The sequence below is a fragment of the Gallinula chloropus genome (assembly GCF_964237585.1).
Source record: "Gallinula chloropus genome assembly, chromosome: 18".
Classification (NCBI taxonomy): Eukaryota; Metazoa; Chordata; class Aves; order Gruiformes; family Rallidae; genus Gallinula; species Gallinula chloropus.
In genome coordinates this window covers 6055764-6081369 of record NC_140103.1, presented here as the reverse complement: position 1 = coordinate 6081369, position 25606 = coordinate 6055764, and the positions used below count along the sequence as shown (strand labels likewise).

At 46.8% G+C, this 25606-nt stretch overlaps 1 protein-coding gene across 1 annotated transcript in view; it reads right to left on the bottom strand.

Moving 5' to 3' along the window:
* COL5A1 (collagen type V alpha 1 chain) overlaps positions 1–25606 on the bottom strand; it is a 151373-nt gene that overhangs the window by 34872 nt on the left and 90895 nt on the right. Inside the window, exons 15-32 of the mRNA XM_084272484.1 lie at positions 25478–25531; positions 24816–24869; positions 23921–23974; positions 21502–21555; positions 20509–20562; positions 19040–19084; positions 16209–16262; positions 14964–15008; positions 14302–14355; positions 13640–13684; positions 12643–12696; positions 10258–10302; positions 8692–8745; positions 7125–7169; positions 6246–6299; positions 4558–4665; positions 3877–3930; positions 2612–2665 (exon numbers count right to left, since the gene is read on the bottom strand). Coding sequence (XP_084128610.1) covers positions 2612–2665; positions 3877–3930; positions 4558–4665; positions 6246–6299; positions 7125–7169; positions 8692–8745; positions 10258–10302; positions 12643–12696; positions 13640–13684; positions 14302–14355; positions 14964–15008; positions 16209–16262; positions 19040–19084; positions 20509–20562; positions 21502–21555; positions 23921–23974; positions 24816–24869; positions 25478–25531 — 981 coding nt within the window. The remainder of the gene's footprint in view (positions 1–2611; positions 2666–3876; positions 3931–4557; positions 4666–6245; positions 6300–7124; positions 7170–8691; positions 8746–10257; positions 10303–12642; positions 12697–13639; positions 13685–14301; positions 14356–14963; positions 15009–16208; positions 16263–19039; positions 19085–20508; positions 20563–21501; positions 21556–23920; positions 23975–24815; positions 24870–25477; positions 25532–25606) is intronic.

Sequence of the window (25606 nt, the reverse complement as noted above, 5' to 3'; positions counted from 1 at the left end):
AAACACACCAACCATCCTTCCCTCCCCCGCCCCCCCATCAATTTTTAACTTCATCAGCCCTTTTGTACAGCTGAACAGCCAGAAGCCAGAGGGGGGGGGAACTTCAGTGCTGCAAAATCCAGGATCCACCTTCAATTTTCCCCCTTTTTTTAATTCCTTAAGGTCTTGGGAAGGCTACTAGTGTTGCTGAAATAATGAGCTAGAAAGCTTATTTCAACTCCTAGATGATGATTGTAAGAGAAATGTGTGATTCGTATTATTCTGGACTTATAAACAAGTGCATTGAAAAGTGTAACCCTAATTCCTTCTAAAGAACAACTGATTCTTGGTTGTTTCAGCTGCAGATCAGGTTACTCCACAATGCACGGGAGAAGCAAGTCTTAGATACTCTCTTTCTTGACTATACGTGGTCATATTCATAAAAATAGCAAATTTAGTGCTCTCCGGAGCAGCAGAGCAGGATTTATCAAGTCTAACTCAACCAGGCTTAAATTAAGTTGATGGTCTCCATTTGTTTCATGGGGTGTGATACCAGCTCAGTCTATCGTTCTGCATATAATTGCTTTTCACTTATTTCAAATCGGATACTTGGGAATAAAACAAGTGATACTGAAAGTTACTGAAAAAAACCCCAATAAAATCAGTATTTCTGCTATTCTTAAAAAATTATCAAGCTGGGCTCCATTCTGTAAAGGAGTGATTTGTCCATGGAGATCTCTGTACCCCATTCTCTTACACACAAATCCACTGACAAAACAAGTGCAAGCTGCTGGACCGGAGGCAGAATGACATAAAAGTTCCGATCAAACAATTTAAAATGACCATAACACAACTTGTTTCTCTCTGATGGAGGTATCAGGCTGTGCTTCCTCTTAGAGTTTGGGGTGCCAACCCTACCCCTGGCATAACCCACTGCCCCAGATTCCTGTCTCCTTCCTTTACACCAGAGGTTTCAGGCTGCTGGTACAGTAATGACAGCCCCATTGCAGCGCACTCCAGAGCCCGACCTGCTCCAGGAGAGGGACCGTGTCACTGGGCACTTCTCAACCCATGAGCATCTGAACTGGAAATGCAAAAACCCTTCTTAATTCCCAAGCTGAAGAGGTGTCTGGTGTGCCAGGGGTGTAACTAAGTGCCCTCGTTACCCCTCCAAAGAGCACAAAACTCATTTAGAATAAAAGTGAGGAAAATCCTCTTTTTTAAAAGTCTTTTCTTACCATCGCTTGGTCCTGCCATCAAGTCCCTTCCCAGCACACCCACACCCTCCTCAATCCTTTTCAGGTTGAGCATTGCCAAAACTCAACCAGCTCAACCCTCGGGGGTTTTTCCCATCTGATAAATGACCAGCTCCCAGCACAAGCTGTGCTCCCTGAAAGGTTTCCCATCCCAGCAGCCTGGCTCTCCATCCCACCAGAATCGAATTAGCAGATGGAGCAACAGGGATGTCGATACTCAGGGATGCAGAGCAGCACATCTCTGCCCCGCTGCAGTGCCAAGGGGGGGGGTTTAACACCACCCAAAAATCCAGCCCAGTGATTTTATTGCTGTATATTTGATAAGGTGGGTGGTAATTATAGGGCTACAGTGAATTCAAGGCTGTCTTGGCAGCTGCCTTATCCATGGCCTCCCTCCTCCCGCCCGGCTGGAGCAGAGGGATGCTGTGCTTGTAGTTCACAACGAAATGAAAATTACTCAGTGGGAAAGAAAAAAAGGAAGGGGGGGTGGATATAAACCAAATTTCAGTGGCATGATATTAATGTAGTGCAAAGTGATTTATATTTTCTGGGCTCCTATCAAACATGTCTGTTAGAAGTCATTTGTATTTAAATGAGAGTAAAAAGGAAACTAATTCCACTTGCTCTCCTCATTCCCTCCGTTTTTTTTTCCCCGTGCCCAGAGCTGGTGCAGAAAATGATTTTAGTTTTGTAATCTGGATCCTCTAATTCCAGCTTGTCTTCCATAAAATAAAATTAAAACCAAAAAACCCTGGTGTATTTAGACAATCCCTAGTTGGGAGCAAAGCCTGTGGAGGTGGGGTGAGAGGTAGAGACAAGTCTGGAGGATGGTGCCCCCACATTTTAGGGCGTTTATGAATTTAGAATAGCTCCAGTTATTACAAGGAGGAACTTGTGAGAGTGTTTTCTTCTACGCATTTCGAATCTCAAGTCAGGCTAAAGATGGTTCTTGCTGCTTCTGAACAGATTCGCTCATCTCTAATAATTACTGTTAATTAAAAAGCTCTTTGTGCCCTGAGCAAAGTCTGACAGCGCGGGAAGGATCCAGGTTCAGAGAAATCTCTTAAAATATCTTGAGGGAAAAATTTCCAGTGTTTAATTGGAAAGCTGCTGTCTGCAGAGCTGACTGTGCTATTACTGGCATCCTCCTCTCCCAGCAGCCGGTGTCGGGAGCCTCTCGCCTGCTCCAGGCTCTTGCCAGTCCTGCACTGGGACCTCATCCTGGGATGTGAGCTGGTGGGATGACCCTTCTTGGGCAACCCCTTCGTGTAAAACCAACCAGAGCACCAGCCCAGCAGCTGCCTGCAACAGAGTGTTCCCCTTGTCCTGCCCTCTGGAGAGAAAGCAGTAAAACAGCCAGGCAAAGCAGCTCTTACCCGTGTGCCCTTCTCTCCGTTGGCTCCTGGAAATCCTGGGAAGCCGATTGAGCCCTTGGGGGAAGAGCAAAGAGAGAGAGAGAGCAGATCAAGACACTGAAAGGGGCAACTCTGTCTGGCCTGAGATAACCCCAGCGAGCGCCTGCTGACGTCTACAGCTCCCAATGCCGATTTCTTTTGTAACCTCCCTTTAATTAAAAAGGAACAAAAAAAAGGAAAGGAGAAAAAAAACCCCATCAGACCCAAAATGACCTCAGAAACAGAATTTCATCCAAAAATAACAACAAAAAAAGGTCCGTGCCTCATTAGGAGTCACTGCAAAGGCGCAAGCCCATAGTTGTACCGGGTGCCTGGGGAACAGGCAGCCTTTTGTTTGTTAGCTCCTAAGTCACTGGGCTGGCACATGAAAATTTAACTCCTGGCTTGTTCCTTTCTGATGTAAGTGCCTGGAGAATAGCTGCTGCTGCTTTTAAAATATGAATTAGTCAAAGAAATGCAAAATAACACCTACTCCAGATAGAAAATGCAAATTAAAAAATAAACCATCAGCACCACAACCAGGAAACAATCTCTTGCAGATAATTATGTCTCCAGTGTTAAACAAGCCTGTTTTGGTTTTTTTTTTTTTTTAAGCAATGAACATGAATAATAAAACATGACTCTTGGAGAGAAAAAAAATAAATTAACAAAAACATACGCTCCCAAAGCCTCCCGGGCATGTAACAACTAGGCTGCAGCCTCAGTCTGCGTTGTGAAATTTGCAGTTTTCATTTAAAAAGATCATTTGAAAATGGCCCAAACGAAGGTGGGATGTAGATAAAGATACAAAGGATGTTTGCAAATCTGCAAATAGCAGTTTTATTTTAATTTCAGGGAGACCGTGATTCATTAGCTATTCTAAATCAGTCAACGCTAGCGTTGATCTTTGAAGATATAAAAGATAATACAGGGAGAAGGACTATTATGCCTATTACTAGCACAAAAGCTCCCAGGGATCCCTGTTTGTATCCATTACCAAAGCAGCCCTGCAGGCTCCGCAGAGAGCTGGTGCCCCCCAACCTCGCGTGCTGCAGCCCCTGTCCCAGGACATCTCTTCAGGAGACTGAAGCGATGCAGACCCAGTCACCAATTTCCACCTGCTAGGGGCTGGGAGCTATTTTTACCCATCTATAAGTTTGTCCTGCATGGTGGTGGTGGGGCAGAGGAAGGAGGGACTGCTGCCCTTCCACCTTGTCCCATCAGAGGGCTGAACGTGGCCGAGTTACCTTCGGGCCCTGCCTGCCCGGGTAGCCGGGCAGTCCTGGCACGCCGAGTTTTCCCTGAAAGACAAAGAGAAGCATATCAGTGTAGGAAGGAGATCTTGCATGTAGCTTCAGATTTGCACCAGCAGAAAGAGGAGATGCCAAGTGTGGGGATGACAAGACCAGAGCAGATATTACACGTGTGGAATAAAGCTGTTGGGGCACTGCAATCATCTTCTGCCCTCCCCAGGGGAAGCCCACTGAGTATGATGCAGAGCAAGCACTGTAGATATGCCTGGGATATAGTGTGGAATGGTTGTGGGGTTTCTGCTACCCTCCCTTTTTTTTTTTTCTTTCAGCTGGATGCATCTAGAAATCAGACCAGAGTCCATAATATTTTCAATTTCTTCATTTTTTCCCTCTTGTATTTTTCCCAAGACATTGCACCCAAGCAGATAGCCCAAAAGAGAAACCAGTGTCCCAAAGCTGCTGCAGTAAAACCATCTCCCCTGACTCTCCTCTGAACTTTGCGTTGAACAACTCAGGCCAGCCTTCACACAGAGCACCCACAGCTCATCTTCATCCCTCTGTGCTAAATCTGCCTCCCCCACGCCGGGCAATGCGCTGGTCACCCACCCAAGACACCCAAAGACAAGGAGGGTTTACTGTAAGACATCCCTGGGCGATTCCATCCTGAAGACTCACCTTCTCTCCAGCAGGACCAAGAGGACCAGGATCTCCATTAGGACCAGAGCGACCTTTGGGACCTTCAGGACCATCCTCACCCCGGGGACCAGGAGGTCCAATTTCCCCCTGTTAATCACAAGACAACCATCGATGAGGCAGGCAGGTCCCAGCCTCCGTGTTCACTGACAGCAATACCCTCACGACTGCAATCAGATACTCCACGGAGTTTCCAATACAACCCTTGGAGAAAGCTGGTCTTCACCAAGAGACTGTCATTGAGTAAATAGTAGAGTGTTATTAGAGCACCAAGCTTTCATTCACACAGCCTGGCCATTATCTCCCACAACAGCCGTCTTTTCCTGTCGCCCAATTATCCCATCTACACACCGCGCCTCTCCACCGAAACAGCCTTCATTAGCTCTGACTGCAACGCACCCTTTTCCCCACCTCCCCGTTCCCAAATCGCAGTCTGATGTGCAAGCAAGCCCTGGGAAGTGTTTAATTGAGGGTTGAACCGGGCAACTGGAGAAGAAAGATGGGGCTGGAGCTTTTGTGCTGAAAAATCATTAAGAAATCTGAGAGTGGAGAGGACCAAGCTATTAATGTGAATTGTTGTGACACTGCGGGCTCTGGCACACAAAGCAACAGTTGTCATTTTGTCACACAGGGTAAGGGGAGATGCTTCCATGCTGTGAACACAGGCAGCCTCTGCCTTGCTCACCAGAAGCTGGGTGGACACAGATTTATCTGTGAGGTTCCCAGGGATTCCTTGTCCTCTCTCTGCTCATCACAAACCACAAAGAGTTTTGTTTGAAGGGGTTTGTGTCTATCTGTGTTTGGTGAGGATGGGAGTCACCTCCCCAAGATGCTACCTTCAGTCCTTCTTCCTCGGCATAGAGGAACAGAGGATTTGATGTCTGCTTTGACAAGCCTTCACACAAGGCATTACTTTTTCCTTTTACTTGGGGAAGAATGACAGCAGAGCTCCCTGGACCTCTGGATGGGCTTCAGAGCCCAGTGGGATGCCAAGACCCAGGTGATGCATCACCTGGAGAGGGGATGAGGACAGTCCCCCATCTCCAAGGGCTGGTCACAGAGGACAGACAGACGTGCTGCAAAGACACAGGCTGCAGCTGCTGCCTGCATCCAAGCATGATTTGGGGTTGCTGATGGTCTGTGTGCTTTAAAAGCTTTTGTGACCAGGCACCGTGCCATGCTGCTGAAGATATGAGTCTAATATAACACTGCAGCCCCGGCAGCTTTCACAGCACTGCTTTGGTTTCTATTAAAGTGTGTTCCCAGTAACTTTATACTTCACATTGATGGCAAGGAAGCACATTAGACTCAGCAAATAAAGATGCCTACCAGAGCTGAGATGTAATATTATGGGAGAAAAGACATACTGGAAATAAATATATGATACAGCTGTATCGTGCAGTATTCCTGGCAGTCAAAGCAGCAAGATAGGACCCTCTATTATTACTCAGTTTTATTTTACCTCCAAGATGGGACTAGCAAATTGAAGGATTTACAACTGCTGTGCTTGATGTGAACATGAAATTCCCAAGTTCCTGCCTCAGGATTGGACATCTCAGAAGGACTCTGAGGAGAGCCCACCTTGCTGCTCTCCCTGAGCCACGTTCACACGTAACATGCAGGCTTGAAAGGCAAAGCACTGTCAGATCACATCAGGCACAGACTCTTACCCGGTCTCCTTTGATGCCCATGTCGCCTTTAAAGCCTGGGAAGCCATCTTCACCCTAAATAACAGAGGGGAAAAAAACAGACAACGTGTATAGATGGAAGAAAAGACAAAAAGGCTTCTCTAGCCTCTCTGTATGGCTCCTGCCAAGTAGGACATGGTGAGGTCCCCAACTGCCTATCATGCTGGCTTCCCTAACTCTTTGGTGTGCACAAATGGGCACAGAAACCCAGTCAAGCTGCAGCTACCAAGGCCCACAAGGGATCACAAGCAGTATTCCCTACATCCTGTCCTGGCTGCAAGTCAAGATCACCAGTCTGGCCTGACATGAGTAACACCACCTTGCCAGTGCTGGGAACCAATTATTTCTGAAGTACAACTGGTTTTATTTTTGTGGAGGATGTTTTACACCATGCTTCGAGGCAACCTCTAGGACAGCAGCAATATTTCTTTCAGCCAAGAAGGTTTAATTGCAGCACTCCAATCAATAATGTATTTCATCCTAGAGCAAACCTCTCATAGGCAATGAAGACTGAGTTCCCAAGAAGACTTCTAAAGTTTGGAAGACCCAGGATTCCCTAGCTAAAACTGCCAGCTTTGCTGCCCAATTGCTGAGGGCAGGAAAGGAGGAACATGGATCTGTCTGTGGGAGCAGGCAAGAATCTTCCCCTCGTGCTCTTCCTCTGAGAGAAACCAGCTTCACCTTTGAGACATGCAGGGACAGACCGTGTTGACTTTCTTATTGACTTGGGTTTCACAAGTTTCCTGCTCATCTATGAGAAACCTCTAGGGAGGAGAAAGGAGGGCAGCGTCCTGCAGGGTGGGTGTGCAAAAACGCTCGGAGACTGTAGGACATCAATCCAAACGTATGGTGTTAACTCACCTTTTCACCTTTGGTGCCTTTCAGTCCACGAACCCCATCTGCTCCCTTGCAGGAGATAAAACAAGATGTTACAAGGGTACAGGTAAGCTGTGTTTGGGTGCATTTAAGCACCAAAAGAAAAGAGGGAAAAATAAAAAAGGTAACACGACTGGTGTGGGCATTTGTGACATGGTACAGAAGCCCTCCAAAGCTTCACTGAGGCACTCAGCCTTTCAGGTCCAGCACAGAAATGAAGTGCTGAGTGTGGTCAGGATGTGCCCTCTGCTATGCACCAGCCCAAACTGTTGGACCCCCATCTATCCTGCTTCTTGGGATAAACCCTTACACTCAGGTACCAACAGCAGCTCATTCTGCAATGCAATTCTTACAATAAAAAACAAAAAGGGTTTTTTTTGTTGTTTTTTTGAGGAATACAGTGTTTGGCTTTGGGTGTTTTAATTTTTTTCCCTTCCCTTTAGCATGTCAAGAAAAAGTGGAATTAAAAACACATCAAAATTTGTGCAGCAGGGCAGGGTTCTGGTAAGCGAGGCAAGATCTAAAAGTTATTTATAGCTGCAAACCCAATGAGACACATTAATTATTTTCTTTTCTGAACCAGAGGCTCGTGCTGTTAACAGAACACTGCTTGTAGGAAGCAAAACCTTGTCTGTACGTTTGGTGCATGACACACTTTCTGGAGATCATTCTGATGTGGAGCAGTTCCACTCCAGCGGTAAACACAGCAGCAAACCGTTCCCTAATGGACCACTACGTCTCAATCTGCAACCCTGCAATAAAGGAGATGGAAGCTTGCTTTGGCTAAATACATCCCGCTTAAATTTTGAAGGGAGAGCAGCAAATGGGTTTCTGCTATTGAAAAAATATACAAGGGGCTTTAAGAGGGTTTAACATCACCTCCAGTCAGTCCCCAAGCTCTGTTTGTATCTCTTTCCACAGATCCCCACAGATTCATTGGACCTTTGGGATGCTGGATGCATCTGCACCTGAACTAATACATCTTGATGGGCATAACAGCCACAGCTGAACGGGGAAATAAATACCCAGTGCCTTCTTATCAGCATGCAAGCACTGCAGGTGCTGGAAAGAGCAAGGAAGGAGCTGGAATTCAGTCCAGTGAAAAAGCACATTGCTGAGATGCACAAGCTTCGTCTAACAAGGTTTTGGATCAGGAGCATGAAAAGCTTGCTTTGTTTTAGTAATAGGCTATTTTGTTTTATTAACAAGCCTTGTTAAAGTTTTCACATTCTGGCTGAGATTTACTTTGGTTGTAAACTGGAAACGATTGGAATGGGACTGAACTGCACTCCCTTAGAAGTGTAAGAGAAATCTCTCCAAAGCGTTGAACGATGCTACGGAGGGAGTACTGGAGAGCAGGGGACTTGTAATCCTTGTGGCCTGAAAGAAGATGCTGGAACAAGGCTCACTCAAGCAGTACGTATGGTTATTGTTGGCCCTACACATCCTGGTAGGGCATCTGTGCCCATGGACAGTGTCCATCTCCAGCACAAGCCAAAGAACTCGAGTTGAACAAGCAATGCCATGGACACTGTTTCCACATCCTCCTTACCTTGACTCCACGTGGTCCTGGGTAACCGATGGGGCCCTGAGGACCTGGTGGACCCTGGGGTGAAAAGAATGCAAACAAGGAAAACATCAAAAATCAACATGAAGGTGCAGCAATAAGGAGAATGTGTGAAACATAAATATCCCAGGCATCCAGCTGCTTCAGACTGGGTGGAAATGGCAGCAGAGCTGAAAATGGCTCAAACTAGCACAGAGAGCTACAGGAACATCACCTCGAGCAGGTGTGCTGGGCTGAGCCAACTGCAAAGACCCATCCGATAGGACAGGAGGATGAGAAGAGTCAGGATAGCAACAACTGGTCACATGAAGGGTCACATGACATTGATGATTTGTGTTTTGGATTAAAGAAAAGAGCTTCTCTGGAAGAGGAAAAATGTGTTCTGTTGTCTGTCCCCTCACCAAACCACCCAGGTTTCTCAGTAAAGCAGCAGAGCTTGGGGTGATGATGATCACAGTGAGCAGTTACTGCTTGAGGCACAAGCCTGGGGGTGACATCCTTTGGCCTCAGCTATGTGGGAGAGGAGATGTTCACATTGCTCCTTCCTGGCACCAAATGCTGCAAATCCCCACGGACACCATGAGCTGTGTGGGACACAGTGCCTGATACACACCCCACAAAATCTCTCCTTCCTACCCATACATACTCCCATCCTGTCCTATTACCTGCAAATAAATTGCATTCTTAATTAAACCAAATTTTTTCATTTTGCTCAATTCCCTAACCAAACATCCTTCCACTCCTCCCAGACCTCGCACAAGTGTCAGTTGGAGGAGACTCACAGCACCAGCGATGCTCTAAGATCACGGCCCTGACGCTTGTTAAGTGCCTCCCAGCACCGGGGACACCGTCACAACCACTTCTTGGCTTCTCACGTTCTGCAGAGCCCAACGTTTGAATTTCCACCCTCGTGTGACACCAGCCAGACAAATGGCTGCGGCCGCGGGTTGCACTCCGTGCAGCACTCGAGCAGGGCTCGGGGTGGATGTCCATCACACCGGACTGAGCTCTAAACAAAGACTTGTGACAAGTGTAATGTTTTTCAACTGAGTGGGACACAGCGGGGATGCAGATGGTAAATCTCCGGGACAGACGGATGGCTGTATAATTCAGAGACTCTAGCCTCCAGCAATATTCTCAAATATATTGTTAAAGAGGGACTTTGAGGGGGAAGGGAAGAGAAAGGAAGACTAGGAATACAGAAGGAGTTATTTTCTGCATTCCCCGTGCCACAAAGGGTATTTATTTGTGCCTGATTAAGAGAAGCCTTCCCTTCACAGTTTCAGTTTTCACATCCACTGGGCTGTGGAGTGCTGTTTGCCCAGCAAGCTGGGAGGAGTGAAGAAAAGACCAGCCCAAGCACCAGAAGAGACTCCCAAACAGAGGAAAGCCTGACTCAGCTTTCTAATTTCCACAGGATTTGCTTCTTCCAGCTCTCCTGACCCACATCCCCTGACTGACCAGCCATCCCCAGAGTCCTGTGGAGATCCACCTCCATCCAGTTACCGTGACATCCCCTTGAGCAGCAATGAGGGTCTTGTTGACACCTACCTGACTGCCCTTCTCTCCAGGAGGACCTTCCTTGCCAGGATGACCCTATTAATAAAAGAGACAAAGAGGGAAATGGGTTTAGTGCGCACCTTATGCTTCAGAAGCTAACGGGATTGCTCAGGCAGCTATGATTTACTTCTAAGAGAACAGTTGCTTTCCAGGATTCCCTCACTGATACAAGCAGTCCCCCTGAAGCCAACTTGGAAGAGTAAGCTTCCCCCAAAATGAAGAGAGGTGTGTTTGGGTCCTTGGTGGTGTTCTCCCTGGCTATTTTACACTGTTACTCTTCAGCATCTTTCAGCAGAGAAGCACAAACCATTTTGCAATACTCTTCACGTATTAGAACACCTCAGTGAGTTCAGCAGCAAACAGCATATAAATTTTGCAGATAGGAAAACAGATAAAATTAACTCCATGTATTAGCAAACTTGTGAAGGTCACAAGATGCCTAGACTGGTCAGAGCCCCTCATTAATTTCCTAATTCCTAGAGTCCATTACAAAATCTCATGACAAATGCTCAGCTAACCTGAGTCCCCATTAGATGTCGACTGGCTGGCTGCTGGCCAGCATTCCTCTTGGGATTTGATGTTGAATAACTCAACATCCAAGACTTTCCAGCACATTCTCATTCCCAGCGTTTTGCTGGGATTGCAATCAGCAGAAAATAAAGGTGTGAATTGCCCCAGACAAAGCTCAGAGGGTTAGTGAGAAATGGGGGAAATCCATGGAAGTAGGCTTTAGTGTTGATTTTCCTATTCTCAGAACCAAAATGGAGCCAAGATGGAAGATGACTCTCTGGCTGGCAATGTCTTTACAAAAGCAGTAAGCCCCCTGTGCTGACTGCACACCCAGGGACCTTCTCTTTTATGAGGATGATGAGAGCACATCCAGCTGCTCTAAAGCCACTAAGACCTTCTGCACTCAATAGTTTCTTTGCTTAAGAACTCCCCTTCTAAATACACAAATGACTTTCTGGCAACATAGCGAGTAAATTCGTGAGACTATTTTCTATCATCAGTCTTCAGAAGGGGAATGTCAGACAAGCCAGATTTCACAGAGCACACTGGTTTAATAAAGAAACAAAATGAAAGCTGTCACTTACACAGCAATGAAACATCAGAGGAAACACAATCTATGAGTTTAAATGGCACCAAGAGCATTGGTGTACAAAGGGGGACATCTAACCAAGCATGCCTTCAGTTCCTGATATCTGCACCCCAGGGGAGACAAAATGTAACTGCAGCAAGATTTCAAAAGCCCTTGTCTGCTCTACACTAAATCATCACTGTTTTCAAAATGCTCATCTCCATTACTGCAACCAAGATCAAAAATTAATGAGCAACTTGGTTGGCTTTTGCAGCGAGGTGCTCCAGGCCCTCAGGGATTTTCAGATGTCTTCCAAGACTGATTTCTATAAATACAAATAGGGACTGGGGGGGATTGTCCTTGGAAAGAGCAACCCATGTTCTTACAAACCTGCAAACCACCTGTAAACTACACGGCTACCCCTGGCAAAGGACCTGTGCCCATGCAGACCCGTCATGCTCAGCTCGCGGGTCTTATCCAGCCTTCAGCCTGCATAAAAATAGACCTGGCATCTTCTCCAGCTGAACTTCCCTGGAGGCTGCTGTAGGAATTACACATGGAAAGCTACAGCCTCGGAGATGTTCTGGGCTTTGCTTTAGCTGCTCTGTTGACTCAGTTAACAGTTGTACGACCATTCGAAATGCCCTCTGCAGGAATAATAATCCCAAGGTGGGAAATGGAAATTTTTTGTCTTTTGCCATACTCTGCATTTGCATTAGCAGAACAGAACTACTCCACATTCATCATTCTTAAAACCAGGTGCCTCTGAGGTGCATGAAAACAAGATCAGGTTTTAAAGGCCAACATTTTTTTTTTTAAGACCAATTTCCAGAGCAAGGAGCAAATGATGTTTAGAGTAGGATTAGGGGGAAGCTGTGAGAATACAACATTGACATGCAATTTCAACCTGTGCTTATCACCGTTCTGCAGCAGTGCCCAGCGGCCCCGAGCGAGATGAGGACCACCCCGTGCTAGTGCTGCGGTATGCATAACCACACACACAGAGGAGACCGTCCCTACCTCGGTGAGCTGCCAACCTACATAAAACAGAGAGGAGAAACAGAAGGAGGGGAAAGAGAGGCCCAAAGAGATGATGAGAAGTACCTAGAGTGCTGCGCTGCGAGGCTGAGTAAAGCTTGGAGCAGGGTAGGGCTTCTTGAACTGAAACCCTTCAACCCAGCCGAAACATGGGCAGCGTGAGCCTGACCTTGTGGGCTCACATGCTTCACAAGCCCAGGGTGCAGGATCAGGCCCCATAGGCCTGGTGCCAAGCAGAGACCTAGGAGAGGATGACTTACCGGAGGACCATCTGCACCAGGCATGCCAGGAAGACCAGGTTTGCCCAGGGGTCCCTAAAACCAAACAGAAAATCATCAGCTGCAATGGTCATAGTCTCCAGAGCATCAGAGATGCACTTCTTGCTTTTCCTAGTTGTGAAAGGCTGTTGAAAAAGCTGCCATGATTTGTAGGGAGACTTCTCATTTAGGTGTGAAGAGCAGCATCAGTGCCAGTGCCTGGTGCAGACACAACATGGCATTGAGGATCACCAGGAGACTCCGGGGCATGACGCATCAGGCTGCTGTCCTGCTGAAAGGGCACGATGCTGCACATGTGTATAAGCACAAGTCAGAGGATATCAAACTACAGGGCTCACTGGACCAAGAAATGCCCCTTCTTTGGTCAAAAATGGCAAGATAATTAACTGGCAAAGGAAGATTGATAATTTGGGACCACTCCACACTCCCAATGCAAGTGGGGGGTTCTCCCAGGACACACCCTGTGTCCCTGATCAATGGGAGCTGAACAAACACCCCAAGAATTTACTCCTCTGCAGGCAAAACCATTCCCCTTGTTTAAATCCTCATGGTCCCAGGGCTGCCTGGTGAGGGGGACCAAGGCCAGCACCTACCCCATGTCAACAGCAAGGGAGAGAGAGCCGGCGCAGATGGGGAGCGGGGACATCAGCTGGGCCAGCTGCATCCACCGGCTCTTCCCATTACCATCCTGCTCAGACTTCCAGGCATTTAGCCCACAGAAGAAGACAATTTTCAGTCCTCTCCTAAAGTTTTACCATAGGCTGCCTTCAAAACATTTCTCTTAGGATGGGAAATGAATGCAAATATTATGAATTAGAGGTAAACCATGCTTTCTTGTCTTTCTTCTGTCTGGAATGAGAGGCATTAGACTTTCATAGACACGGCTGCAAACAGATGTTGCACATGGGGCAAAGGAGCAGCTGAATGCATATTAATGGCAACAGTTGTCTTAAGTCAGAGCTGCAGTATTTAAACGTACTTTTTCTCCTGGGGGACCGATTGCGCCTTGTGGACCTGGAAGACCCTGTGAAAAGAAAAAAAATATAAAAATCTAGGGTCATTAAGGAACAAGTTATTCCTTCCAAATGCATTTTGGCAGTGCCTCAGCTGAGCATCATTCTAGTGCCTGCGACGGCTGGGGATTTCCCCAGCTCCATTCATTCTCAAAATGTCTTGTGAGAGATGATAAAATTTCGGCTTTGCACAGCATGCCTCCTCAGGAGAGCTGGACTGCTCTGCTCTGTGCAGCCAGGCTCATCCCCAAGATGGAAACAGAGATGCTCGGAGGAGCGAGACTTGCTGAGAGTCATGCAGAAGGCTGACAGCAAGCCTTGGACATCTGTATTACCTGTCTGGCTCCAGAGCAACTGGACCGTGGGATGCTAAAAATCAGACACAAGCACCAAGACTCGCCTGAAGAGGCTGCTCGAGCCTGGGTTTGGCTTTGCATCATGGCAGCAAAAGCCAGGTGAGAACCAGGGGGAACTGAAACTGGGAGCATTTTCAGGAAGACTTTGGGACAGCAAAAGCCAATTCCCAGCAAATCTTGATATCACTGGTCCAGTCTCTGGTGGGGGAACGAAGCTGGTTCAAAATTATCATTCCCATTTCCTACCCATGGAAAAGGAGTTTTCCTCTTACCTGGGCACCTGGGTTACCCTGCTGTCCTGGAGGACCTGGCTCACCTTGAGGACCCTGTGAGGAGATAAGGGCAGAGCTGAAGGCAGAAAAGATGAGACCAGAGCTGATGCTTCCCCAAGCACTGCGGCTCCTGCCCTCGCACAGCCCTGGGTCAGCATCGCGACACCCTCTCCAATCTGCTCTTGGTAACCGAGAGCTCCTGGGAAAGGGAAAGAGCTTCTTTCCACGGTGGGATAGAGATGGGTGAAGTTATTTCAGGGCACACTCACTTCTCTGCATGAAGACACAGCCCAAATTGGCCAGCCTTGCCTTGCACAGGCTCTTCTGCAGGGACTCTGTTTCATCCCATTAGTACAAAGTGTGAGGCACATACAGATTTCCTCCCCCCAGTTAATTTACTACATTTTGATCTTCATTAGGACAACACACATCTCGATGAAAATGCTTGGTCTTTCATGAGGAAATAATGTGTAATTCCATCAGAAATTATAATAAATTAACATCCATTTGCTGTAGGAAGATACCCTCTGTGGTTTTCACAGCCTGATAGGAATCTAGTCCAGGCTAAAAAGCAATTAGCAAATCTAATTTAATAGAGTCCATTTTACATTTCACTCTATATAATATCTGAACTGTCTGTGAAATCTGCAATAAAAACTTACCACATTCCCCTTGGGACCTGTTTGTCCATCCATCCCAGCCACACCCTGAGAAAGGATTTAAAAAACAACATTAAGAAAGATATCTTGTTATTTTGTGCCACAAGAGCAGAGAAATTGTCATAAAACCAACCAAATGTCAGGAGACCCTTTGGACAGTGTGGAAAGGGAACAATTTTCTGAAGGTGTTTGGTAAAACAGCCAATTCCACGAATCCAGTTTGCACTTTATAAAGTCGTTTCAGTGTTTTCCCCACTGGTTTAACCTGCCTGTGAGGCAGAATCGATGCCAGGTCGAGCAAATCCTGGCTAAGTACCGCAGCTGATCGCCTCTGACAGCGAGCAGGAGTGGAAGTAGCAAATGAAAAGGAACAACTGGACAAAAGACCTCGCTTAGGATGAGGATGCCCCATTCAACAAGACAGTGGGTGAAGGCAACAGTGCCAAAACAAAGGGCAACGGGGGTCAAACACTCCCTGAACTCCTTTGTTAAGGGGGTGAAGATGGTACATGGTCAACTGGAGATGGCCTGTTGGGTGCTCCCCTGCCATGGCTTTGCTCTAGGACTGGGAGAGGAACCTGGGTTTAGCAGCACACTAGTGGTAGACGAGACAGTTTTGGAGCAGATCCTGAACTCTCATCAAATTCAGCAGGACTAGGAGCTCTGAGTGAAGATGCCTTTGCATCCCAGGAGGGGCTTAGGGCTTCACAACGCTCACCATTAAGCACTGATCCCTTTAGCTCTAGCAGCCGCCCAGCTTTCAGTTTTTAAGTTGTGAGACTTCAGTGAGCTGCAGTGATTTACGTAGGGAGCCCTGCATCAGCACTTCTAGCAGTGCATGACAGATAAGGTGACTGTCTCCTGAATAAAAAACAGCACGTTTTTTCCTCGGCTTTTGCCCAAAATATGGACAAACTGCTTTAAAGTCTCACCAGCCCTCAGGCAAAAGTTAATAGCAAAGCCACTGTGTTAATAACACTCATTCTTCCTTTTCAGCCTGAGTGAGGCATTAATATTTACTCAGGTGGGCCAAATCTGGAGTTGCTGTAAATGGATGTGACACCACTGAAAATGGGGGTGAATACAGACTTTGAGCCATAAATTTTTTTTAATACCATTTCTTTCCATTCCACAGATGTATAAAGTTGTGTGGCTGCATTAGCTGCTTGACTGACTCCTGGGGACAAGGTATTTTGTTTGGGATGCTCAGCGAACTGCCCGAGGAGTGCAGCAGCACTGGGAACTCACCGGTGGCCCCGGGGGTCCTGGGGGTCCCTTTGGTCCCAGTAGTCCTCGGGGTCCCTGTTGGGGGAAACAAATGGGGTTAGTGTTTCCAGCTCCCCTCCCCTGCGCTGCTGTGAGCATGGATTGGGATGAGATTGTGCACGACTGAGCATCCCTCGACCTGAGAAGGCGTCGGGGCTGGCGTGGCGATGACCTCACTGGTTTAGCAGCAACAGCAGCTTTACTGGTTTACAAACCAGTAAAATAAATCCTGTGTTCACATATCCTTGAATAATAAAGATAACCAATAAAGGGATACACATTTATTTTTTGGATAGGAAGAAGGCCCATTGAAACCAAATTTCTTTCTAATTAATTTAATCCTGGACTACCCTGGAACACAATGATGCAAAATACTTTGCAGCCAAGTCATTCTAGCTGGGGAGTATTATGAGAAACAACCCGATACCACCAATGGATCATAAGGGTTAGCATTTCAAAATCTCTCTGGATTTTATCATCAATGATCTACACATCTCAGCCAGGCTGGACAGGGTTTTCAGCCTGCAGCATAAATGTATATTTTCAAAGAGGTTTGGCTCTCAAACCTTAACCAGTCAGGACTCCTGGTGTCATGGTGGTTTTCTTTCTGTTTCTGGCTTTCCCACCAGATTTCACCTCACATCATCTCTAGGGAAATCGGTAAGATTGGAGCATCCCACTGAATAAGCAGAGGCACGGCAGGACAATAGTATTCATTCAACAGCTTTGCAGAACACACCCCGGCAGCTCCTCTACCTTGAGCCTTCAGGTGGGTTTGTGGTGAGAGAAAAGTGATGGGGCCTTGGGTGCCCTCCGCTGCAGATCAGAAAGCTCCCCTTTCAAGCCCTTTCTTAAATTAGGGACCACAGTGGGACTCTGGGTATTTACAAGGATGATGCTCATTCACTGTCATGGAGGAAAATCATTCTTGATTGATGGGAAGTTTTATCTGTCTGCCCAAATATTATAGGTCCCTTTTTATGATGCAGAGAGGACAGAGGAATTAAAATGAAATGTTACAGGATAAAATAGGAAACATTAGGAAAATGTCTGATCTTGGAGACAGTGGGGATTTTGATCCTGCAAATAAAAGTGGTTTGCTGGTGGTCTGTCCCAGCCACTGGAGATCCTGATGGGCCAAAGCTTTGTCTGCTAAGCCCCAGCAGAGCAGAAACTCTGCCTCTATCATCTGGTGAGTGGAATGGGAAGAATATGGAGCAGGATGAAGAGAAACAAACTTTAAGTTTCATCACTAGTTTCAGTTACCATGAAATTTAGAAAGACCTTATTTTGGGTCAGGGCAGAGAAAAAAGACAGACGTGCAGGTTTAGGATGTACATATTTATGACAAGAAGTTTCCTGTAATGCAATTTAATCCTTTCCTCTGGCCATCACTGATACTTTTACTCATCTTGCTGAAATAAAAAATAAACTTCCCTGCATGCATTATCATCATTGAAGTTCCTCTTTTGTTACTGTGTTACCTGAGCACATAAGTGCTTTTAAGAAGTTAATAACCCATAAGTTATTGCTTAGACATGTGCTAAGGAGATGGCTAGCTTGATTAATCTTTCTCAGAAGTCAATCAGACATCTCGTCTATAATTGAGTTCCAGTGAGTCCGTAAATGCCAACCCTTCCCTTCCTCAGATGAAGTGTGTCCAACAGTTCTCATCAATTACTCTTGGGCCACCACGCTGGGCCTTAGAACAGCAAAATAAGATATTTTGAAAGCAAAGCCAATGGTGAATGATAGATAGTTAACGTTCTTTTTGTAACAAAGGAAATGCATTTTGGATTAAATAAGCAGCCAACGACTGTACTACACACAGAAACCTACAGCCAGCCAGAAGCAGTTTACCATTGCCAAGGAAGTAAAAAATACTCAGTATTGGGGAAAAATTGCTTTCAGCATCTCAAATTGACAACCCAACTGTTCCTTTTTCAGCGGGATCCTCCCTGAAAGCATTTTGTTGGGTTGGTCAGGAGCTTTTTGTCCAACATCACTAACATCTCCTTATAACCTTATCGACACGAGAAACTCCTCCTTCACTAGCCCTGGTTTGGCTGCTCCGGGGTTTGCAGCATGTGGAGGCCCAAACACTGACAAGCTCTGCAGATTTATGAAGTTTAATGTGCTGCAAATGGAATACTGACCCCACTGAAGTCAGGACAAATGTCCTCTTGAGCAGGATTTCATCCAGACATTTAAAAGGGATCACTGACACCGCACAAAACTAAGTGTGTGTGCAAGGGAGCTTTGCAGCTAATTGCTGCCTTTGCCTCTGCAGTAACAGAGAAAACTGTTGCTCGCTGGAGTTTGCTATGAACACTCATGAAAACTGTATTTCCCATATGTTTGCCATGCATAATTTCTATCCCAGCCTGCTTACCTGAATCCTAAATAACACATCAGGAAGGAGGATACACGCAGGAAAGGTGTGAGACCAATCAGCCAAGCTTTGCATTTAAGATTGTAGGGTTTGCATTTCGAATGCTAGCCAGGGAGCAGTCAAAACCAGTGAGAATTTTGCTCATTTAAAAAAAAATCCAAACCAAACAACAAAATAAAAAACCCCAGAAAGCATCTTCTCTTTATGGTAGCCATCTTGGTGTGAAAAACAGCAAACCAGAGCTGTTGTTGCAGCAAAGATAACTCTCTAAACTGTTCACATGGATCTTTAAGCTGCAGGACCTCAGGGCTCTCACTCTGCACCAGAAGAGCTGCCCCACTGGACTCCTAAACCACCGTTACCCTATCAAGCCCTTGACCAAAGCAGCGCTGCTGTATGTCAAGCCAAAGGAGATACTCACAGGTTCTCCAGGTAGACCTCTGGGTCCAACTTCTCCATCATCTCCCTGCTCAGCAGCAAAGGCACAGAGAGAAGCGGCAAAACAGACAGAACAAACCAGTTATATTGCAGTCACATCCAGGTGTTTCATTCTTGTTAAATAATAATCACAGAGAAAACCAGCTTCCCTGGAGTAATAAAAGAGTAGCCGTGCATAAGGAAGACCTCATAAGCCAGGAGACTAATTCTGTGTGTGCAGAATTTACCCAGGATTAGAAATGCTGTCAGGTTACTTCATAATTCATGTCGATGTTTATAAAGATGGATTTTGCTAATAGACAAGATATTGTAGAAACAATTCAGGGCGCGCGAGTCAATAACCGCAAGATTTAGTACCAAACTGAATGGGAAGCTGGCCTGGGAGCACTGCCCTGGGAACGTGATTCAGGTGAATTAGCCCATGGGCTCCTCAGAAAAAACCAGAGGCAGCGAAGGGGCCATTGCTCACCTCTCCATCCCCATCTCTACTGATGCCCCACTGTTTCCCCAGGAGCATTAGATAGTGTTGAGCAGCTTCTAAATCAACGAATATCTCAGGGTGCCTCTTAAGGAATTGATCCCATCCAAGTCAGCCCTTGTAAACCCTCCTCTCCTGCTGATAAAATTCACACGCTTCTTCCCAATTACGGACCAGGAGCTTCTCCCCACACACCTTAACTGGTTTCTTTTTCTCTCCAGGATTAAAGTTCTCCACACACTTGTTCTTCCCCCGCAAGACACGTGTTTCGTCTTTTCAACTTCAAAGCACTTTACAGCCACAACTAATTAATCCTCACAACCTCCTGTTGAGGAAGGTGTTATTGTCTGTGCTTTACAGAGGAAACAAATAGCCAAAGGTGGAAAGAAAACATCGTGGAGGGGGATTAGAGCCTGGGAAATCCATATTCGCTCCTCCGATTAAACCACAGGCTCCTAACAGCTATGGATTCAGCATTTTCAATCTCTCCTCTTAAACCAGCCCTTCTAGACCAGTAATCACTTCATTCGAGCTTTGCCAAAGGCCTCTGTTGACTAAACAGTGTGGAAGGAGAAGAGAACAATTTAATCTTTGATTCTCACATCTGTCTGGAATTTCTATTCCCCAAGTCTTGCTGCAATTGGCTGGATCTTAGAAACTCAGAAGCGATGGTCTGCACACCTAGAGGGTGAACATTTTCCTTTTAGCAAAACCTGACTTTTCTGATCAGATCCTTCCAAGAGAAATTCTTCTTCTCATTGTTATTCCCATGCCCTTGCTCTGCTCCCCTCTCACCACTCACCCACAACATCCCCAGGACATAAGGACAGGGTACCGGCGCTGCTGACCAGCAGCAGACCACATGCCAATGCCGGCTGCTCTCGCCACGTCCCTGGCTAATATTGCATCTGCTTCTTGTTTACAGGAGATAGTTATGAATTCAAAAGGCCTGCTGAATCCAGACACGGACTTACCCTCTCCCCATCCTCTCCGGGTGCTCCTGGGGGTCCGTGGGGGCCTGGTTCACCCTACAAAGGAACAACAGGAAAAGCTTTGGAGGAGGCAAAGGCACTCTGGCAATGGAAAACATGGGGTAACACTGAGAAACCAAGCAATGGGCTTAACCTTTCTGTCTGCACCATGTACTGAAGGCACTCATACCCCCACCATCCCGTCTCCCTGCGCTCACTGGAGCAGCAGCCCTTCCCTACGCACTCGGGGCCACGCTGGGCTCCATCACCGCCAGACTAATATCCTCCCAGGGACCAGAGCTCATGGGATTTACTGGTGATGCTTCAGCAGAGGTTTGGGAACCAAGCAGATGCCTTATCTCCTTTAGGAGAGGGACTCAGGCTCTACCCACAGTTATTGCTTTACCCAAGGACCCTATTCCACTTCTGGCTGATGAAGCATCTCTCTCAGGCACCATCTCCCCTTTCCTGTGTAGCTTGTAATCACAATACAATCTCTGCTGTTCAAACACTCCTTGCTTTATAAAGCAATGGCTGCACTCTCTAGAGAGGGGAAGCACGAACAGCCTGCCAAAATAACCAGCTTCTTGCATTTTTTCCCCCCATTGTTTAATTATAAAGCAAAGAGAAGAATCCCATTATAACTTCCGGAAATTTCCATTCACAACTGCACTGCCTAAAAGTGTGTTTTGCCTCTTGCTTTATTTTTCAGTCTTCTTTTTATCAAGGCTTCTTTTGTCCCCCCACTTTCCCACTTCGTGCAGTCCCAGAAGGAACGTGTGGTTTCCCGGGATGTGAATGCTGATCCTGGGAGGGATGATGCAGGATGCTGTGACACCCCACATGCTCCTAGATGCCACTTTTATCCTCTCTTACCTATGCTATTGTGGCTCGTCCCCAGCAGTAGCTGCCCTCATCCCAGCACCTCCCAGCCACCTCCCTCTCTCAAGGTTTCATTACAGACCACGGCCAGAAGACAAGTGGGAGACAACTTACTCTATTTCCCTTCTCACCAGGCAAACCAGCCAAGCCATCAAACCCTCGGTCACCCTAGAAGAAAAACCAGTTTAGTACACATTTCTACCTGCTGATGAGTATCTTTCCAATTTGTTTCCTTTCTGCATCAAAGAGCGATCGATTTTCCCCCTCAGACTTTCAGCCTTCACCTCCCATCAGCCCAGGGATGATTTCAAAGTTAATAGATTAAAAAAAGAAAAGCTCAAAGTCATTTTGCCTCCTCCCTCTTCCACCAGCACCTACTATTTTAAATGTTTTTCCATGTGGATTTCAGAGCTTCTCTGGGTGACTTCTCTGTGACCTAAAGCATCTCCCTTCTGGACAGGTTCTCCTTATTTTTAATTCCATGGAATTACAGATGACAATCCACTGATGACCAGACTGGACACTAGTATTCCCACGCCTGCCAACAGGTCCCCAAACACCACCCTGAGCTTTGCTACAATCCATCCCATACATCCTTTTAACCCTCTGGACATTCCAAAGAAACAAATATATACAGAATAAATTCTGGAAACTGTCTCAATGAAGTCAAAGTCAGAAGACAGAGCTGTTTTGACCTAAGAAGGCATGTCATCAGCTGCTAAATTTGATGACTTGCATGGATGCTTAGGGGTATGGTGAGAGGGGCATCTCTGTGATGCCCTGCAAAGAGCAGCCTGTCCTGTCAGACCCCAGCCTGAGAGGCACAAAGCTGCCTTAAGTCTGGTGATGTACAGGGGATGTACAGCCCCAAACTACTGATACTGGGAAGGCAAACCAAGGCAAGGGTTTACCTCTCTTCTTACACATTGCCAGTAGCTCCTGCCACTGCCTATGCAGCTCTGGGCCATGCAGATCTTTGGGCATCCTTCTGGAGAGCATGGTGCCAAGCCCAAAATAATGAGCTCTGCTAAAAGGCCAGGCATGTTAATTTGTGCTTGGCACTGTGTTGAGAAAGTCATGGAACCTCATGCCAGCAGAGAGCAGGCAGTGCTTGCCAGCATCTGCCTGCAAATGGTCATGCAAAGGTCTGCTAAGTGTGGTCCTCATGTCCCCTGCCCAGGATGCAGACGGTTCCAAAGGAAATGGGTGACATTGAGAAATTCAAGTGTGAGGAAGAAAAAGCAAAACCCCCTTTGTCCTAACAGGTACCATCCTTCCTGGGGCTTTGCCTGTGGCATGCAGCTCCTCTGGGTTGGTATGCTGGGAGCTCACGGTGAACCATGGCAAGCTGCAATAGGGTATCTCTCCAAACCTGTGCCCTGTTCCAGTCTCCTGTTCCAGGGAAAATAGGGGTAGGAAGGCACAGAGACAGCCTTTTCCTGAAAGCCTCAACTCTTTGGAGATGAAAGAAGACACAAGGGCATTTACATATCATGAGGGACACCGTCTTGTGACACCCAGTGCAGTGCGAGCAACACTCAGTAGTCAAAAAAGTCCCTTGTTCTCTGTGAAGGCGTGAAGCCACCTGTATTTTCATAGACTAATGGCATGTGAAAACAGTACTAGCTCCTCCCTTCCACAAATCCTGTACCTATTAGTACAGAAAGTCGGTGGTCACACCTGAGCAGCTCAGAGGACACATCAGTCTGGCCATGGTGTACCCAGGGTAACCAAAAGCTCCTTCCTGTTGGCAGCTCCTGGAGCATCTCTCTGTCTCTGCTCAGAGCAGATTCCCTTCTCCTTTCCATGGCTGCTCGTTATTCTGTGTTCCCTTCTTCCCTGGCATCCACTCCTTTGAGGGCAGTCGACGCTCATTAAAGCACTTTACTGGATAAATGATTTGCAGTCTCCTGTCTCTGTATCAAAACCCCTCATCTATTCCAGCTTTAAGTATCTATGTAATAAAGTACTTAAACCTTCTAATACATGATTCCCTGAGCAAACTTTCTCTGCGTTCAATTTCAGTGGAACAGCTTCTTTCTTGCTCGATAATACCAGCAGATCACAGCTGAACGAAGGGATTTTGTTTCAAATAAAAATACAGGGCATTAAAATTCCTCACCACGCCTTCCACATTTCCTCACCCAGTTAATAAGTATTTTTTTGGTAGTTATATTTTAGGACGTTTCCAACTGCTCATTCATGTTTGGTTTTGGTAATTGGGATTTCAAAGTATTTGTTCTACGACTGCAGCCAAGGAAGTGTATTTCTTTCTTAAGATGACCTGGCAATTTTAAAATGTTGCATCAAAAAAGGAAAAAAAAAAAAAAGGAAGGAAAAGAAAAAAGATTGCTATTCTGCCTTCTGGGTGTGTATTTATCTTCCCTCTCTCAAACGTGGACTTCACAGAGTCATCAGACCATTTCAACAACCTCCTCCAAGCAAGGTGGGCTCCCTCTGCCAAGGGTCCCCCACTTCAGGCTCGCTCAGAAGCAAATGCAATTTCTAAAAGCACATAAACACGTGGCTTTACCTTTGGTCCTGTCTGGCCTGGCATTCCCCGGGCACCGTCGCTGCCAGCTCGTCCCTGCGACAGAGAAAAGCAAAGTCAAACACAAAGGGTATGGCAGGACCGCAGAGACATCTGCTCTTTGCTCTGTGGCTGAGTGAAGTTTTATTTAAGCCAGAGCTCTCTGGGGCTGGGAGCAGCTTCCCTCAGCGAGGGAAGAGCTGCTGCTCTGTCTTTTGAAGCAGCATCCTGGGCTCAGCCTGGCGCTAATGATGGGGGTGAGACAAGCAGCAGTGGAGCTGCTTCACTATGTGGGCTGCTGGGATATGGTCTTGCTGATTCCAACTTGAAATAATTATCTTCCAGCACGTTTTAAGATACACTAATGATGATGTCTGTGATTTGAAATGAGATCATTTTTTTTCTTTCAAAAAAAGCCAGAAGTGGGTCACCACCAGCAACTTTCATGTTTCTTCTGCAGGCAAACTGCATCACAACGAGCCAGAGGATGGAGCAAAATGAAACAATCATCATCAGGGACCTTCACAGAGCAAGTGAGCACAAGAAATACCAGCTCCAGAAACTCTCTTGTACAATGCTGAGCCTCGGGGACTGTCCAAACCAGCCCGGAGTGTTAACACAGCCACCACCTCACCGCCGTGGAATGACAACAAAGAAGACTGCGACAAAGGAGCAGGAAGCATGGACTTGCAGTTCTCCCCACACCACCTGACTTTTAACCCTCATCCTCATTTGTGTCTGCCCAGATGGACAGAGAGGTCCTGGACAAGGCACCGGCTGGCTGCCAGCCCGCTCTTGTGCAACGCTCTGGGCGCTCAGGAATTGTTTGGCAGCACAAATGATTTCTAGCAGAAAGTGGAGTGAATGTGGTCATCAGTGCAGCTCCCAGGGCACTCACCCTACGGCCTGGTTTTCCTGCTGGACCGGGAGGACCTTGGATGCCTCGTGGACCCTGCAAAGCATCAAGGATAGAGGAAGAAATGTCATCAATCAAAGGCACATCAGGCGGACACAGAGCCTGCTGGTGTCACAGAGCAGGCACTGCTGGGACTGTCAGGGGCACTGGAGCTACAAAACGGGACATGAACCCCTCTAGCAGAGCTCATGGTCCAAAATATATAGGAAAGACTCAGGACTGAGCATCTCTAATAAAAGAACTGGATGCGTTGGCCCATAAGAAAGTTTTTGCCCTGCAAGCAGCTCCATGTCATGGAGAGAAATCACTTCCCCCACCATTAGAAAATGGGGATTTTTCCTTAATGTGAGATTTACAGCCTGGAAGAACGATTTTCTGAGTGTGAGAACCGAACCTGTCCCCACTCCAACCTCTCTCGTATTCACAGGACTCCTCCATGGATGTCTTGGCACTGCTGGCTTAACATCATGTCTCGATGCTCAAAGGGACATTTATATGCAAAACAGATGTCCCCGGACATTCCGGCTTCCCGCTACCAATGGATAACTGATCGCTCCTTTGCAACAGCCTCTAAAGCAGGACTGGCTGCTCCATGTCCTCCTTCCCCTCAGGTCCCCCCGGACACCCAATCTGCCCATACTCACCTGAGGTCCCATTTCTCCAGCTTCTCCCTTTAGCCCTCCACTGCCCGGGGGTCCCTTGGGACAAAAAACATGATTTAATGAATTTTTCCACAACAGAATCAGAGGGAAGATTCATGTCATGTCATGTTA